Below are 18,638 nucleotides of genomic sequence, written 5' to 3' on the forward strand. Positions count from 1 at the left end.
CATCCAAGAATCATCTATGGATAACTCAAGTGAGGAAGAACATGATGCTCATGAGATCTTACAAGGTGAAGTGGAAATGACATGGGAAATGAAGAATGGAAAGGCCCCAGGAGAAGATGGAATTATGGTAGACTTCTTAAAACTGGAAGGAAGTGCTGTCATCAAACAGCTGACTAAACTCTTTAATAAATGCCTAAAACAGAGAAAAATTCCAAAAAATTGGAACAATTCACTTCTAATATTAATGTTTAAAAAGGGCAATAAAGAAAAAATTAAAAACTACAGACCTATAAGCCTACTCCCCCACCATATATAAAGTGTTCAATAAAATAAAATTTTTAATATGTAATCAAGTATGTATCATATGTAATCATAATTTTAATAATTAAAAAAAAGGATTGAATTTTTTTAAAGAAAAATATGTAATCAAGTATGTATCATATGTAATCAAATGCATGTAATGTATGTATCATATGCAATCACAAAAATTATAAATAATAGAATAAAATCTAAACTAGAGGGAATGCAATCCTGTGAACAAGCTGGATTTAGAAAGAATTACAATACTTTGGACCATATTCACACATTAAGACAGCTCATTGAAAAAGCATTTGACTCAGTTAAAACATCTGCAACACTAAAAGCACTTGAAACCCAGGGAACTGAGAAACCATATATTGAAACACTAAAACATATTTACAATAACGCAACTTCTGTAATTAAATTATATAAAAACAGTGAAAAGTTCCCAATACAAAAAGGCATCCAGCAAGGCGACACCTTATCTCCCAAATTATTTACAGCTGCACTAGAGGAAGTCTTTAGAAGCCTTGATTGGGAAACAAAAGGAATAAACATAAATGAAGAAATGCTGCATCATCTGAAATTTGCAGATGATATTGTCCTAATGGCAGATAATCTTGAAGATCTTGAAGAAAGGCTAAATCAGCTAAATGAAGCCTCCAGAGTAATTGGATTAAAAATAAATAGAGAAAAAACAAAAATAATAACGAATAAATATAACCATAGAACTGTCAAAGTTGAAAACTATGAAATAGAACAAGTTACTTCATATGTATATTTGGGCCAATTGTTATCCTTTGAGGAGTGCCAAAAAAAAGAGATTGAACGAAGAATTCACCTTGGATGGATGGCTTATGGGAAAATGAGAGACCTATTCAGAAGTGACATCCCTATGAGTCTAAAATGGAAAGCTTTCGACCAGTGCATACTTCCTCTCCTAACATATGGAGGAGAAATATGGACTTTAACAGAAGCCCTAAACAAAAAACTGAGAACAACACAACATCGCATGGGAAGAAGTATGCTAAAAATAACATTAAGAGATAGGAAGACAAATACCTGGATAAGATCTCATACAGGTGTCATGGATATTGCAAAATACATTAAACAGGCTAAGTGGAGATGGGCTGGCCGTATTGCGAGATGCAGTGACAGGAGATGGACTAGAAAAACAACAGAGTTGAGACCAATGGATGAAGCAAGACAAAGAGGAAGACCGAAAAGAATGTGGAGGGATGAACTGGGTGGATGAACAAATTGCAGGAGTGAGATGCACGGGAGAGGCAGAAAACCAAGTGATCTGGAAAATCATGTGGGAGACCTTCGTCCAGCACTGGACAGAACCAAAAGGTTGAAGAAGAAGAAGAAGACCCTCTAAATATTTATGAAAACGTATTTGTTTATAGTTGGTATGTAAAAATATAGAAAACACAGCAGTAATGATAATATTTTAGTAGAATATACATGAAAACAACTTACATTTCGGAAGTAAATACAGTCACACTTTTGGTAAGGTGTGGTCTGGTGGACCCATCACACTTTACACCTCTGCACACTAAACTTGCTTGCATGCAACAGCCTGTCTTGTATGGCATCGAGTAGCGGGTTACAGGAGGGGAAGCTATACTGAGGCATGACTCACTGCCAGTTGTTGTTAAAAAGTTATAGTCAATTTAAAATTTAATTTAAAATTTTTTTTGATAACACATCAACAAGATACCTAGTATCTTGTTCATGCATTGTAGGTATCTGTGTTGTTCATGCGTTGTCAAAAAAAACTATGAGATTTGGATATTGTAATGCATCTATAGAAAAATTTCTGGTGAAAAAGTACAGTGATATCCTGAGATTTGGAGAGAGAAAATCACAACCATTTTTGATTACATTTTGTAAACTTTAAAAAAAATGCATACTATTAAAGTCTGAGTATAAAATTTTATTATTATTAAGAGATACCTCCAAGGACTCACGGTGGGGGGAGACACTCTATTCCACTATATTCATCTTGCCATTTCCCCTACTTCCAACTACTACCACAACATTACCACTACCATCAACACATAGCACCATCTACTGCCTATTACCATCACCAACAGACATGATTTTTTTGTCTGTTTAATTGTGTGTTCTCATGGCCAATTTGCCTGCATGCAGGATAGTTTCTGGGAGAAAAACTCTGCTATCTCGGTATGAGATCAGCTAACTCACCTTCAATTGAAAAATCCCATATAAAGATTCCTCGAGAATCAAACCCAGGTATTTTCCAATCAAAGTGTGCATGAGTTCTCACCTAAAATATAGTTAATTAGCCAAGTAGAGATAGTCTCCAATGTAAATAATAAATATTATGGATAGTTTTATATAATCATCATAATGATTTTTAAGTTTACTTATATTGGGATGGTATTGGGAGGAGGAAAAAGTAGGAACATGCTTTTCTGTTGTGAATACTAATCGTTTACTGACTTACCTTACCTACCTATCCTTTGACTGACTGACCTACCTATCCTCTTCACTCCTTACGGAGCATAGGATCTCAACCATCTGACTCTATTCAGTGCTTCTTTTTTTATCTCTTTCCAGGAACATCCCAACTGTCTTGTCTCTGTCTCTAATTCTCTTCATATTATCCTGGGTCTACCACTCTTCCTCTTGCCCTGGGGATTCCATTCTAGTGCAATTTTTGCTTTTTCTTCATCTGGGTTCCTGATTGTGTGAGCCATCCAATTCCATTTTCTTTTATTGATTTCATTTCAGATGCTGGCTTGACCTGTTCTCTCCCAAAGTTCTATATTTGTTATTTTATTTGGCCAGTATATTCCTAGTATCTTCCTCAAGCATTTATTTATGCTTTCTTTTGTTAATGACCATGTCTCAGCTCTGTATAGTAAAACTGGTTTAATATTACTGTTTTTAATTTTATTTCTTTGGACTCCCAAATTTTCTTCATCATACTGAATGTAATCTCTGCTTTCTATATTCTATTTTGTGTATCCTGTGTGGTTCCTCCTTGTATGCTAATTGCTGATCTCAGGTAGACAAAGTCATTTACCTGTTCCAGTGTTTTCCCTGGTATTTCAAAGTCTAATTCTTATTTGGGATTTATCTTCATTACTTTAGTCTTGTTATGATTTATTTTCATTCCACATTTGTTTGCTTCCCAATTTAAATTATCAATTTTCCTCTAGAGGTGTTGATGTTTTTGTGCCAAAAGGCATATATCATCTGCAAAATCCAGGTCATTGATTTTATTTGACCATCCCCATTGGATGCCAGTTCTTTCTTCAGATGTTTTTCTCATCACCCAATCAATGACAATCAAAAAGATTGTCAGGAAGAGTATACATCCTTGTCTTACTCTGGTGTTTGTTGTAAATGGTTCTGATAGTTTGCCATTATTTATTATTTGGATTTTATATTTTTCATGAGTTTTCTATGTTATATTTATGATTTTCTAGGGAATCCCATAGTGCTTCATTAACTTCCATGGAGTCTTTTTGTCTATGCTATCGAATGCATGTTCGAAGTCAGTGAATCCCAAATATAGGCTACTCTGCCACTATTAATTGTTCAATAATTATTCTTAATCTTATTATCTGGTCAATACAAGATCTGTTTGGTCTGAACCCATGATTCTTTCCTCAAATTAGTATCCATTTCTTGTTTCATTCTTTTTAACAATATTCTAGTAAATACTTATAACATTTAGAAGTGAAATCCCTCTCCAATTTTTACAAAGTGTTATATCTCCCTTTTTTGGTAGTTTCACCAAGAGTCCTGTATTCCAGTCTTCTGCCTATTCCTCCTTTTCCCATATTTCACTAAATAGGGATGTAACATTTCAACAGTAGTGTTTGTCTGTTTTGAGTGGTTCAGCCTTTAATGCATATGTAAATGGGGGGGGGGGGTTTATCTCCTTTTATATACCTTATAATTTTCCTTATGTCTCTATTTATCTCTTTAAGTTATACTGCCTTCCGCACTTGCCTTCTTATTCCTTGAATACCAGAAAATTTATTTGATATGCTGTGCCACTGATGTCTGTTTTCTAGTAATTGTCACCCCCAGCAGCTTTGTTATTTTTTGTTTTCTTTACTGTCCGAGTTATTTCTTGTTTAGTTATAATTCCTATATTTATTTTAAGTATGTAATGTTATTTCTTCTTCTGGTGTTTCTGGTATTTCTTGTTCTAGGTTTTCCATTTCTCCATTTAAAATTTATTGAAAATGTTCTCCTCATCTTTTTTTTTTACATCCACTTCATTTGTGAGTAATATTTCTTGTTTATTTTTACAGGTCCTTCTCTTTTAAAGCTCTTCCCAGTTAACTTTCTTGTTATCTCAAGCATCCTCTTTGAGTCAAATTTACTGCTTCTTCAGCCTCTTTACACATTTCCTTCAGGAAATCTCTTCTATCTTCTTAAGCCTGTATCTTTCATTTTCTTCTGTACTTTGCAGAAGAGTATTCCATAAAACTTTCCTTTCTTCACATAAGTTAATGTTTGTTTTTTTCAGAGATCCATTGTTTGTGGTTCTTGCTCTGCCTTCCCAGAACTTCTTCAGCTGTATTATTAAATATATTCTTTATTTTTTTCCCAGTTCTCCGCAGCATCTATTTCCTTGTATTGTTCTATAAGGATTTCATATTTATTCCTTAATGTTACTTTATATTTGTCTTTTATATCCTTGTTTTTCAGTTTAAATATGTTGTGTTTAATTCTTTGGTTCTTGCCTTTAAATATATTTTTTAGTTTCATTTTTATTTTTGCAATCAATAATAAGTGGTCTGTAAAGGCAACTGCACCTCTCCAAACTCTTACATTCATCAAAGAGGTTCTCCAAAATCTGTTTGTGGATGTCTTTGTGTTTAAAAAAAGTTTCTCCTATGATCATATCATTGAAAGCGCAAAATTTTTTAAGATTTCACCAGTTTCATTAGTTTCCTAAACCTTTTTTTCCCTGTTATTCGTTCATTTCCCACATTACTATCTCCTACTTTTGCATTCATGCCCCCTATAATCAGAAGCATATCTTTACCTTTTACTTCATCCACTTCTTTTTGCAGCATATCATAGAAGTCTTCTTTCTCTTCTTGTTGGTCCATATATATTTATTATAGTCACATTTCTGTATTTAGTTTTAAATCTAGCTTTGATGATTCTTTCAGAAATCATCAAAGTTTCCATTCCATTAGTGCTCTTCTAGCATCTGTTGTTAGCATGAAAGCTGTACCTTTGCTATGTGTGTGTGTGTGTGTGTGTCATCCGCATTCTGGTTTCCAGAATATAAAATGTATTTGTTTGTTGTTAGTTGGATTTCTCCGTTCCATCTTGTCTCGTTTAGGCCTAGTATTTCTGTTTTGTATCTGTCCATTTCTCTGGTTAGTAAACTAGCTTTTCCACTTTAGTACAAAGTCCTAATATTCCAGCATCCAATTTTGGTTAAAAGTTTTGGGCTAAAGAGGTTTTTTCTTGGGGTTTTCTGCCTGTCAGCTTCCCCCCCCCCCCAATGGGGATTTCATTGACTTGCTTCATTTCCCCCAGTACTTCTCTCTCTTGGTTTTGTCAGTTTTCCAACAATGGTTGAGGTTTCAATGTGTTTTTTACATATTGTAGTTGCTAGGCACAAGTAAAACCTTCCTCCTCTCTCATCCAGGCTTCAGACTGGATGAGATTACATTTACATTAGTGAATGTAATTATTTTCATTCTGAATATTAAAATGATAATAAATTCGTTTATTTTATTACTACTTTATTTGCCACCTGGGTTGCAAAAGTGAATTTTATCTCTTCGGTTGCAGTTCTCTGTTTGGATTGTCAAAGTGAATTGATCTCATCCATGCCACAATAGGGGTTCAAATCTCCAATGTGGTATGGATAAATATGAAAGCCTTCTGGGGTAAATGATTTTTGTCTGTCTGTTACCTTACTAAAAAAAATTGATTTCAAGAGCTGTTTCTTTTTTTATCTTAACACTTCTGACTCACCCATAGCACTACGATGCTAGAGGTTTCTAACCTTTTATAGGTAGGACTCTAATAATGAAAACATTGTTTATTGTTAGCATATTGGATTCAGGCTTGTTCCTCAGATGCAAACCAAGAGAGAGAGAGAGAAGAATCAAGCTAATAATAATGATAGGTACCTGCCGGATTTCTATTTGGGACATGGACTAGTCATTACTAATACCATGCGCCACCATAAAGATGTGTAGAAATTCTTTACACATCTTTATGGTGGAGAAAATACAGCATAAGATATAGTAAAAGGACCTCATTCTTACTCTTTGTTAGTGATATCTTCATGCTGATTCAGCACATGAGTATATAGGGTATTTGAAATAGGAAGTGATTAGCATCACGTTTGGAGCAGATTCAGACTAAATCTCATATTAAAAAGAAAAATATTACAAATTTAAAAAAGAAACAAAGTTGTGCAGCTTTCAGAAGTTAACTCTGAAATAGAGTTAACTTCTGAAACTCTATAGACAGAGAAAAAAATGAGTAGTAAACAAGAATTAAACCTTAGTGGTAGACTGAAGAGAACATTGGTTGATATAGTCAGGAGGGGGTGGGCATATGATGGGTGCAAGGATTGAAAAATAACAACTCATTACAGGCCCTTGAGGGGGGGGGGGAGTTCCTAGCCAATAACTCAGCATATGCCTTTGGAGAGCACAGAAAATGTAAGGAAACTTTGATAAGAATATTAAAGATAAATATCACAAATTTAGCAAAATGTTCTGAAGTATATTGAAAAAAAACTTAGAAATTGAGATAAGAATACACTAGGAATCAGATAAAAGGTGATATGAAAACAAGATAAGGAGGAAAAAAATCCCATGGGAATGGAAAGAATGTGCAATAGGTTGGAAGAGCAATGCAAAATCCGATATCTAACTATTGACCAGTTAGTATCTCTTAAATATGATTATGATTTTAGAGAAGTTGGTAAGAACTTACATGCAGGAATAGGTTCAGGCAAGCTATACTTTGAAAGAAACAGCATGGATTTACTAAAAAGAGGTCATGCCTGAGCAGTTTGCTTATTTTATAACATTATGGCTCTGAGCTGAATAAAGGGTATGGGTATGCTAATACTGTTGGGCTTCTAAGGCATTTGATAGGATATCACATGAAAGGCAGTTGTATAATGTATTCAAGATGCCAAATAATTTTATATAAACTTGGTTTTTAATCCTATTTCCCAAGTGAGCAAACAGATAAGTCAAGTTTGCTCACTCGGGAAATAGGATTAAAAACCAAGTTTATATAAAATTACTTGGTATCTTGAATACATAATATACCCAAGTTAAAAAACTTTCTACATCTATCTCTCATCCTGAGATTTTATTTAATAAGGTCAAAGCACCTTGTGGTAACTTGTTTAGGTAAAATTCATAAGCTCTGTATTACTTCAGCCTTAGCATTGTCAGGTCTGGCTCCCACTGACGAGATCTGAATAAAGGTCGAAACCAGTATGGGTAGTGACCATTGCCTTTAATGCATATGTAAATTGGGGGGGGGGGTATTTCCTTTTATATACCTTATAATTTTCCTTATGTCTCTATTTATCTCTTTAAGCTATACTGCCTTCTGCACTTGCCTTCTTATTCCTTGAACACCAGAAAATTTATTTGATATGCTGCGCCACTGATGTCTGTTTTCTAGTAATAAGAAGTGGTAAGTGCATCCAGTAGTTTTCCCATTACATTCAAATTATCCTTGATTAATTAATATCTGCAGTCGTAGTCTACTATCTATCCTTTACTATCCTTTCTCCTGGGTTCCTGCTAATAGGCTCTAATATTTTTTTTTGGAACAGTGCATCAAAGAATTAAATATCAGGCAACACGCTATTAACATTTAAACAACATATTTATTTACCATAAAACAATTTACACTATTATTCCATGAAAGAAAAATTTGCTTAGTTCTAAAATGCCCTTTCAATTCATGAAAATCATGTCACATAAATAACCACTCCTTTCCAATATCAAGTTTCTATTCGAAGCAATTATACTATTAACAAACTGTTGCTCCTTAATTGTTATACACACAAGAATATCATTACACATAAAAGTTCGATCTCTCTGATACTAAGATAATACTCTAGGCAATATGCACCATTAACAAACAGTTACTCTCTGACTGTTACACACATAATCTTCTATTACTTGTTTAACATTTAAAATCCAACCATTAACTTTGCTCAAATTCAGCAGTTTAATCTTAACAGTTCCCTATTAAAGTTCTCCTATAATTCACAAAATTGAAGAAAAAAAATCGAACTCACTTTAGGGCTACTGCCCACTGTGTATTCTCAATCCCCCACTTCGGATCGGATTCCTGATCTTTTCCTCCTGTACCAGGTTTTCTCTCTTCTTACGCTGGCGATAGATTTACTGATGCTTTTGGGATGCTGTCCTCACGGCACATCCGGTGAAGATTATCAGCTTGAGGAGTACTTGTGTGTGCATTGAACTAACGGAGCAATTCCTTCCCGCTCGAAAATTTCCTCTCTCCGGACAACAGCTCCCGGCGAAGGTTTGACATCAGATCAATGCTTTGCCTGGCGGATCGGTTCCTTTCATCTTTCTTTCAGGCCCCTGGTATGACTTCTCCTGAAGTCACATCCTCAATGGCTTACATCTGATGGATAACTGACTGACGACCTATGGATAACCGATACTCGATCTTCTGGCCAATGCCTTTTTATTCACCTACTTTCGGATCCCTCCACGAAGACATGGGACCCTGAATACTTTGGTGCGATCCTTGTTCTTTCCTTGACACTGACCCTTTCTTTGACACTGACCCTTTCTTCTACACTCCTTTAATCCTATTTGTTTTGGGCAGCAGAAGTGCATCTGAAATTTTGTCGGTTTGTCTAACACTGACCTTGAGTGTTTACAGGTGGAATTCACAAACAACTTTCATGTCCTTAAACGGAGCTAATATACAAAGTTTTCTGGTGGCAAGGCATTGCTTTTGTTAATGCATTCTAGAATTTTTCCTTTTTAGGGCAGTAAGTATAGACAATTTCCATAGGGATTATTTACATTTACAAACTGTTTTAAATATACATAGACATACAGGTTATTTTTATAATATTCTTACAGGGCTTGACTTCTGTAAAAAATTGATGTAAGGCTTTCTGGCATTATTAAGCTACATTAAATTTTTACACATAGCATCATATATCTCCACAAGGGGATGTGCTTTATATTAAAGGAAAAATACTAAGGAAAGTGATCAGAACTTAATCCACCTTTACCACGAGCTGCCTAGAGTGGCACTACCATGAGTTGCCTCAGACTTGCACTACGTGCAGGTGCAAACTTGACTTACTTGTCTGTTTGCTCACTTGGGAAATAGGATTAAAAAACCAAGTTTATATAAAATTACTTGGTATCTTGAATACATAATATACCCAAGTTAAAAAAACTTTCTACAAAAAAAAGGCAGTTGTGTAAACTGGAGGATATATGGGATTAGATATATGAACTATTGACTTGGATCAGCAGGTGACTGACAAACACGTATCACAAATTTGTGACTTTGCTGGATTGTCATGTATAAAACAACCCCAGAACATTTTTTTAGCTGGGTGTTTAGGAGCATGTTGAAGATGGGCAGGAGAAGTCTTCTCATCCACTTATTTGCGAACATAGGGTACTCGCTCTCCTTGGACAAAGAAATAGCTCTCATCTGAGAATATGACCTTCCACTTATCAACAGTCTAATCTTTGTACACTTTTGCCCACTGGAGCCTCTTTTTCTGCATAGCCTTCATCAGTTCATCAACAATTGTTTCTTTTTTGGTCTGTGGGCATCTGTCTCTCTCTCTCTCTCTCTGCTTCCAATAATCTTCGATGGACTGTCATGTCAGAAACATTAATCCCACTAGCTGCCACGTCTGTAGTTAAGTCTACAGATGTGGCAGCTACGTCTACAGTTACTATTATTACTATTATTACGGGCAACTCCAGGGAGTCATTAGACTCATCGAGGGAGGCCCCAAATCATATTCATCACAACTATTTGACATTCATACAGTATCTATCATACCTCGCCTTAAACTCATTCACTGTCACAGCATCCACCACAGACTCAGGGAGCGCATTCCACTCATTCACTACTCTAAAAGTAAAGAACCCAGCTCTAACACCTTTACTAACCACACTTTTGCCCAGTTTCCATGGATGTCCCCTAGTCCTCCCACAACCAGCCCTGTTCTCAAAAATATCTTCTGAATTAATTTTATAGAAACCCTTCAGTAATTTGAATGTCTCAATCATATCTCCCCTTCTCCGCCTATCAACCAATTTTTGCAACCCACAAATCCTCAACCTGTTCTCATATGGTTCATTCCACAGACCTGCTATCATCTTGGTCACTCGCCTCTGGATCCTCTCCACCTCCTCCCCATCAAGAAGAAACCTAGGTGACCAAATCTGAGCACAGTAGTCTAGATGGGGTCTTATCAAGGCTCGATACAGAGGAACAATAACCTGCTTGTCTCTGCTTGTCAACGTATTCTTCAGCAACCAAGTGATTTGATGAGCTGTTTTGGTCACTTTTGCAATGTGTCCCCTAAATTTCAATTCCTTATCTACCAACACTCCTAAATCTCGTGCCTCATCAATTTCCTGGAGCACGGTTCCACCAATGCAGTAAACTGCCGCCAATCTTTTCACCCCAAAATGCATAACCTTACATTTTGCCACATTAAACTGACATCCATTCTCCTTAGCCCAGACCTCCAATCTATCCAAATCATCCTGCAAAATTCTGACGTCATCTGCATTCACTATTGCCCTACCCAACTTCGCATCATCCGCAAACAAATGAACTGTTCCTCTCAGATCATTTCCTATATCATTTATGAACAAATTAAACAGCAGTGGTCCAAGACCAGATCCTTGTGGCACACCACTAGTCACAGGCCGTCTTGTGGACTCTACTCCCGAGTAAACCACTCTCTGATATCTCTCCGTCAACCACCCTCCTATCCATCTCACCAACCCTATGTCCATTCCCATATGCTGCAATTTACTGATTAGAATTCCATGTGGAATCCTGTCAAAGGCCTTGGCAAGGTCCAGTAGAATCACCGTAAACCCATTACCCTTATCCAGTTCAGCCGTCACTGTGTTATAATACGTGAGCAAGTTACTGAGGCATGACCTACCCTTCACAAAACCATGCTGTCCCCGATACAGTATCCCATTTTCTTCTATCCAATCCTGTATTTTCCTCTTGACTATTTTCTCTAAGACCTTGACAATGATTCCTGATATGCTAATCGGTCGGTAATTTACAACAGCAGTCTTGGAACCACCTTTATGCAGTGGAACTATTTTCCCCTCTTTCCACCCGCTCGGGACTAACCCAGACCCGAGACTCAAATTAAACAAAATGGTCAAGGGTACTGACAATTCTTTAGCTGCTTCTCGTACAACACGAGCTGGTATACCATCCAATCCCACAGATGTATTGACATTGAGGTTATGCAATAGACTACTCACCTCCACTTCATTAACCACAATTCCCGCATAATCTACTGGTTTATTCGTTTCTGCAATGTCACCACCTGGATGATATACTTTTGGAAAGTGCTCACTCAGTAACTCAACTATCTCAACTGATTCAATTACCTCCCTACCATCGGCACTATTTAAAATCAATCTGCCATGTACATTTTTCCTTTTACTTGCTACATATCTAAAAAACTGTTTAGGATTCTCTTTAGCCTGCATGGCCAATGTTCTTTCGTAATCCTTTTTTGCTTTTCTTACCACACTCGTCACCCTTCTGGCCTGCGCTTTATACCGTTCATGTGCCTGCTGGTCACCCTTCTTCTTAAATTCCCTCCATAGTTGTTTCTTTTTTTGCAACTCAAGCTTAATGGTGTTATTCATCCATTTAATCCCTACTTGATTTATTATTCGGACTCTAGGTATACAGTCAGCCATTGCTTCATGCAAGCACTTCTTAACTACCTCCCATGCACTATCAACTTCTAGTCCTTGCAGTTGTACATGCCATGGCACTGAACCAATCAAACTCCTAAGCTTGTCATACTTTCCAGCCCGATAATTCCACATGTACCCTGTCTTAATTGAAAATTCTGCACCTTTAGCCACCTCCCAAGTTAAGACCCTATGATCACTCTCACCGATTGGTGGCAATGTGGTCATATTTGTTACAGCCAAATCCTCAGATGTAATTACTAGGTCAAGCACTCTCTGACCCCTAGTATTTTCCATTACATGCTGTCGCAGATAGTTATCCCTTAATAACCGCATAAAATCCAGTTCCTTCCTCCCGTGTGTCCTCTCCTCACTCCAATCAATGCGACCATAGTTGAAATCTCCCATAATAATCATCCTCCTTCCACCATTTCTTCTATTTGCTTGTGCATACTGTCACCACCATATTTTCCATCACCTGGTCTATAGCAGCACCCAATTGTATATTTAGTTCTGCTAGCCACAATCTCACACCAAATGGCCTCAAATGTGCTCTTTTCTCTATCCTGCAATTCAACTTCTATTCTCCTTGGCTGGAGCTCATCAGCTATCATCAACAATACTCCTCCCCCCATTTTATTCTCTCTGTCATTCCTGAACACACTATACCCATCACATTCAATCCCACTAGTTATATCATCTACAGTCAGCCATGTTTCACTAATACCAATAACCTGTGGTCTGGAAGTGCCAACCATGGCCAAAAACTCTTCCTTCTTGTTCCTAATACTCCTAGTATTAGTGTACATGAATTTAAGACCCCCATTAGCCCCAACCCTACTTTGATGCCTTATATTAACTATCCCACTCAGATTTGTTGTCCTTATTTGCTCTGGCATATTATATTCATTCTTACATTCAACTGCCTCCATAAGGACTGTATCTCTACTCCCCCCCCCTAACAAATCTAGTTTCCCTGAATTTGCACATCCACTACATTCAGCAACACTTTCTCAAGTCTTCTTACACCGTAACCATTCAAATGCAAGCCATCCATCTTATATAGATCCTTTCGCCCATCAAACTCACTCCACACATCCACAAATTCCACACCACTCGTCATACATAACCCACGCATAAAGTCATTTGCAATTATAGCCCTCCTTTTAAACATTTCACTGTCATACCGTGGCAAAAGACTAATCATTCTAACTCTCTCACTCTTTTCTTTTGCTACCTCAAACAATTCATTCAGGTCTTCTATCATTTCCATTTTATCTCCTTTCGAATCATTCGTACCTGCCACAACAATCATTTCTTTCACCCTTTCCTTTTGCTCTCTAATAGACGCAGTTACGTCCTTTATGATCGCACCAGGTTGGTACGATTTTGTCAAATCCTCTACTAACACACCTCGTACTAACGAGTCTCCATACAGCACTCTATCCTTCATTTTGTTCATTTTGTTCACATTCATACGTCTATTTTTCCTGTCATACCTTTTATTATTGGTTGGTTCATTCAGTCTACTTTTGTTCATGCACTCTAGCTGCTGTTTTGCTCTTTCTATCGCACTATTCAACAACGCGATCTCACTCAATGCATCTATCTCATCTTTTTTGTTCTCTGAGAAACCATTTATACTATCATTCACACTTTCTACATTCACACTCTCACAATTTTCATGTACAACCTTGCCGTTACTTGTCATATCCCTATTTCCTTCATTCTGAAGGTTAACGAAAATATCACACTCACGATCCGAAATACACTTCAATTCCGCATTCTCCCTACATTTTCTACACACATTCAATCCTTTATTATCATCTAACCACACGCCGACCGCACTCCGCAAAGCGTACATTTCACAGCTAGTACACTGACTCATTTCTTTTATGCTACCGTTCTTTGATAACGATGGCGAACCTTCATTACTGGCCGCCATTTTCCTTCGCACAGGTGCCATAATTATCTGTAACGTGTTTTGTTAAATTATACGTTATAACACACACCAAAAATAGACGCACTAAAATACGCAAGGCAAACAAAACAAAATTACACAATATTAAGTAATTTGTATCGATAACTGAAAATGATACTTATCTTATCTGGAGCTTGCACGAACACTACACATTACGAATTCATCTAGCGGCGACTTCCCGACATAGATTATATTATAAAACACTTTAGTACACTAACCACGCTAATAAAGCTACAATAATATACCAAAATTAAACACTTAAGTCCATTAACTTGAATCCAAAACACCAATAAATCAACAAAAAACACAAATCTCTCAGGAGCTCTCCGATAGCACGTCCGTTCACCAGCTAGCCTCGACACCGATGACGTCTGTAGTTAAGTCTACAGCAGACAATCTTGGATTCATTTTTCTTTTCTATCAGGAGAAAATGTACGTCTCTCGAAATCAAATCGCATTAAGGAGTACCCAAACCAACACCACACTCACTGGCAATTTGTCTTTGAGTCATGGATGTGTGCTGAGAAAGAGTACATATTTTTGAATGTTTGAATGATCAGCAGGTTACATTTAGCTCATGAAGATTGATTATACCCTTAATTTAGCAAAATGATTTAGCTAAGAAATATCACATAGTTGCTTATTATAGACAACTATAGAGCATTGTTTAATATCCAGTTGCTTTACATTTTGGCAAATGATTTTTTCTTCTCTTTTTACTTATCTCAGAATTAATATTTTTTGCACAGACCAATTTTTATCCCCTCTTTCTTTTTGTCTCAGCATGCTTGGTTATATCGTAAATTCAAAGTGAAGAGACTACTGCATAATAAACATTGATCATACATTTAAAAATTTCACAAATATTTAAGATCGTGTGAGTTGTCATATTAAATGTTTGAAATATCACATTGTATTCAACAGAAATTTTTAATTGCATTACTAAGAAAATTCCTTATTTTAATAGATATTGTTCCTATCTGGAGTGGCATTTGTTATTGGACTGGAAAGGACATTCCGCTTTTTCTTTCAGTGGCATAAGCTTAAAGGATCAACAGCATTTTTTGGAGGAATTTTTGTAGTACTACTTGGGTGGCCTGTTATTGGCATGGTAATTGAAATTTATGGATTTATCGTTCTGTTCAGGTAAACACATTGACTTCTTTGTATACTATATTCAAGGACGTTTAATTTTTGTTTTGTCATACAGATTTTTTTTTTAAAATCTTATTGCAAACCTAGACCCTGCTTAACTAAGTGCACATCACCTCTCATCGTTATATTAAACTTTTTACAAAAACCTAAAATAATTGTTTCCTTTCATGTTTTCATGTCCTTAAGTGTTATATAACAGAAGTTGGAGGCTTTATGTGGAAAATCTGACAGTATTGATTATGAAGGATTACCTTAAAAAACTAATATATTTTATTTTCTACCATTTTTAGGAATTTTAAAACTAGTGCATTCTATACCCTTCATTATAATAAGATACTTGTCAATGTCCATGAGCTGAATCTTTTCAGTAGTTTTTTTGTATAGTAAGTGAATATGCCATAGTGAGTGACACTAATGCTGATGAACTTCATTTGTAAAACATCAAATTGTTTTTCAGACCTTTCTTTACTAGTTTCAAGGAAATTGGTATCCCAAAGAACAAAAAGAATATAGAAGATAAATATCAGGAAGGTGGCAAAATATTCTGAAGACTATTTAAAAGCCTTAGAAATGAAGGGAATAAAAAAACACTGTAAAAGGAATCAAAGATGGTAAAAGTAACTTGAAAACTGAATAAAGATAAGGATGTCTGAGTAATTACTTTGAAAGACTGTTAAACAAAACAAGCAGTGAGAACTATACTAGAACATTTTCAAGAGGAATGCAATGAGGAGTACATATCAATACTTGAGGGGAAAACTGAAAATTTGAAATATGGAAAGCCAGCTGGAGTAGATGGTATTTGACCACAAATGATTAAGTATGGAGGTATAAAAGTTTCACAGTGGCTACAAATCATAATTCAGAGGGCCTGGTCAGACGGATGAATTCCAGTATTGGAGTAGCGCTCTCATAGTTCCCATTTCTTAAAAAGAGAATAAAGGTCAATGTGAGAATTATTGTTATTTATTTATTATTACGTGACACCTCCATGGAGTCCAAAGACTCATCGAGGGAGGGCACCTACTCTACAACTCTGTCTCCATCACTCAATCTGCTGACTACAACAAACTGCAACTATGCCATCTGCTGCCCACCACCACCACCACCACTAGTATTTTCACAGACAGTCACAAATATCCATGCCTACGGCAGGATTCAAACCTCCATCCTTTTGGCTGGAGAGCGGATACACTAACCACTCGGCCAACCAGGTCAGCAGAGGAGTTTCTCTACTAAGTGTTCCAGGTAATGCACACACTTACTTGAAAAGGCTGGGAAAAATTGTGGAAAAGAAATTTAGAGAAGAACCAGCTGGTTTCAGGCCAAATAGAGGTGGTTAAAATCAGATATTCACTTTATGACAAATACTTGAGAGCCATGCTAATTATCTTTACTAACTTTCCTTATCCTGTTGTGTGTTTACCATATTTAATTTGTCATGTGATTAATGAGCATGTTTAATATAACTTTACTTCATAAAGGAATTCATCTAGGTGATGAATGAAAGTGGAGATCTTTTGCACACTTGTCTTATTCCTGATTTTACATCAGATATTTTCCTTGGAAATGAAGGAAGTACCAAGGAAGAAAATCCAATTTACACCATAGAATTGTAGCATTTGAACCAGTGTTTTTCTTGGCACTTTGTTATATTCACATGATTTCAAGTATGCTTACATAAATCCTAGGATACTCAGCTTAATCATCTGAGATTTGACTTTCTTAATAGGCCTTCTAATTATCCAGCATATCTGCAAAAAATTTTCATAGAGCTATTCAAATGCAGCCCATCACTCTCATACAGTTCCATTAATCTCCAAAACTCACCCCACTCCAAACTCCAACATTTTTTGTCTAATAGCTTTTTCTACTTCAAGTATTGATATGTACTCCTGATTGTATTATTTTGGGTATGCTATGGGCTAAATATGGGAAATCACTGTGGAACCTAAACATGGAACTTTTTTTCTAAGCCATTTCTGACTCCTGGTGAATACTGTAGTGATCTCGCACTGCATTGATCTTAAAGACATTGACAAATATCTGTTTCAATATTAGGATTCAAACTTGTGGCTGATTGGCTAGAGATCAAGTGTTATTCACTCAGCTGTCATGCAGTTAAGAGGCATTTGAAACAAGTCACATTGTCATATATGCATTAATTCTTTACTTCATGATTTTCAAACAAAGTGGGCTTAAACATGTTTAAATAGCAAATTAAAAAAAACCCAAAAAACTGCAAACTAACCTAAGAATTGCAGAAATGAAAATTAAGAAAAAAACTGAAATGAATTGGTTAAATTGAAAAGAATTCTGAAGATTTTCCAGAATTCAAAATGCTTAGCAGCAAGGCTCAGATAAATAAAATAGCCTTGCTGAGTGTATAATTAATGTAATTGGAGCATGGCCCTATTAGAACCTACTTATGAAGGATAATAAATATCTGTTATAATAGGGAGAAAGTTTGATTCTAGATAATGAAACTTGCAAAAATGATCAGTAGCATACAAAGTTTTATAACTTTCATTATGATGTGTATATCACTCAATAGTTCACTAACAAAATAACTTTCAGATACATCTGTACTTATTTTGGGTTTCTGCCTATGATGAGAATGAACACTTCAAACTGTCATGCCCACTTATGATGGATAATGATAAAATTAACAACAAAATCCTTCTAAATTAAGTGGATATTAAATCCAATATCATTTCAAAGTCAAATACAGAAACTATAAAAGTTTTGTGCAAAAATTGACCAGAGAGCTAGCTGGTGTACGCCACCGCCATACTAAGAGTTGCCCTGGCTGAACCATATAGGTGACGACGCTTTGAGTTCCTTAGTACTGAGAATTTTTGCTTTCTAGGTTTCTGCCTAGTCTGACGAAAACCAGTGAGTTTGAAACAGCTGTCAGGCTAGTGAAACTTTACCAATAGCAGGTGAATATATACGGACACTCACAGCGTTCATCATCACATATATACGGTTCAGCTAGGGCAACTCCTAGTATGGCGGTGGTGTATTCCCACTAGCTCTCTGGTCAATTTTCACACAAAACTTTTATAGTTTCTGTATTCGGCTTTGAAATGATGGTGGATTTAATATCCACTTAATTTAGATATTTTGCATCGCCAAAGGGAAGCCATTTGGCTCTTTATTTTAGTAAATACTTTACGCACCGACTGAGAGTTCATTTATGGAAAATACACCTCTCCAACACTTCG

The 18,638-nt window shown here is 36.2% G+C and overlaps 1 protein-coding gene across 1 annotated transcript in view; it reads left to right on the forward strand.

Moving 5' to 3' along the window:
* Positions 1-18,638, forward strand: part of LOC150092735 (vesicle transport protein GOT1B) — an 81,031-nt gene that overhangs the window by 42,063 nt on the left and 20,330 nt on the right. The window contains exon 3 of the mRNA XM_090414682.1: positions 15,224-15,402. Coding sequence (XP_090270808.1) covers positions 15,224-15,402 — 179 coding nt within the window. The remainder of the gene's footprint in view (positions 1-15,223; positions 15,403-18,638) is intronic.

Source organism: Typopeltis vanoorti, chromosome 25, assembly GCF_054136105.1.
Source record: "Typopeltis vanoorti isolate ZY-2024b chromosome 25, IOZ_Tvanoo_1.0, whole genome shotgun sequence".
Taxonomy (NCBI): Eukaryota; Metazoa; Arthropoda; class Arachnida; order Uropygi; family Thelyphonidae; genus Typopeltis; species Typopeltis vanoorti.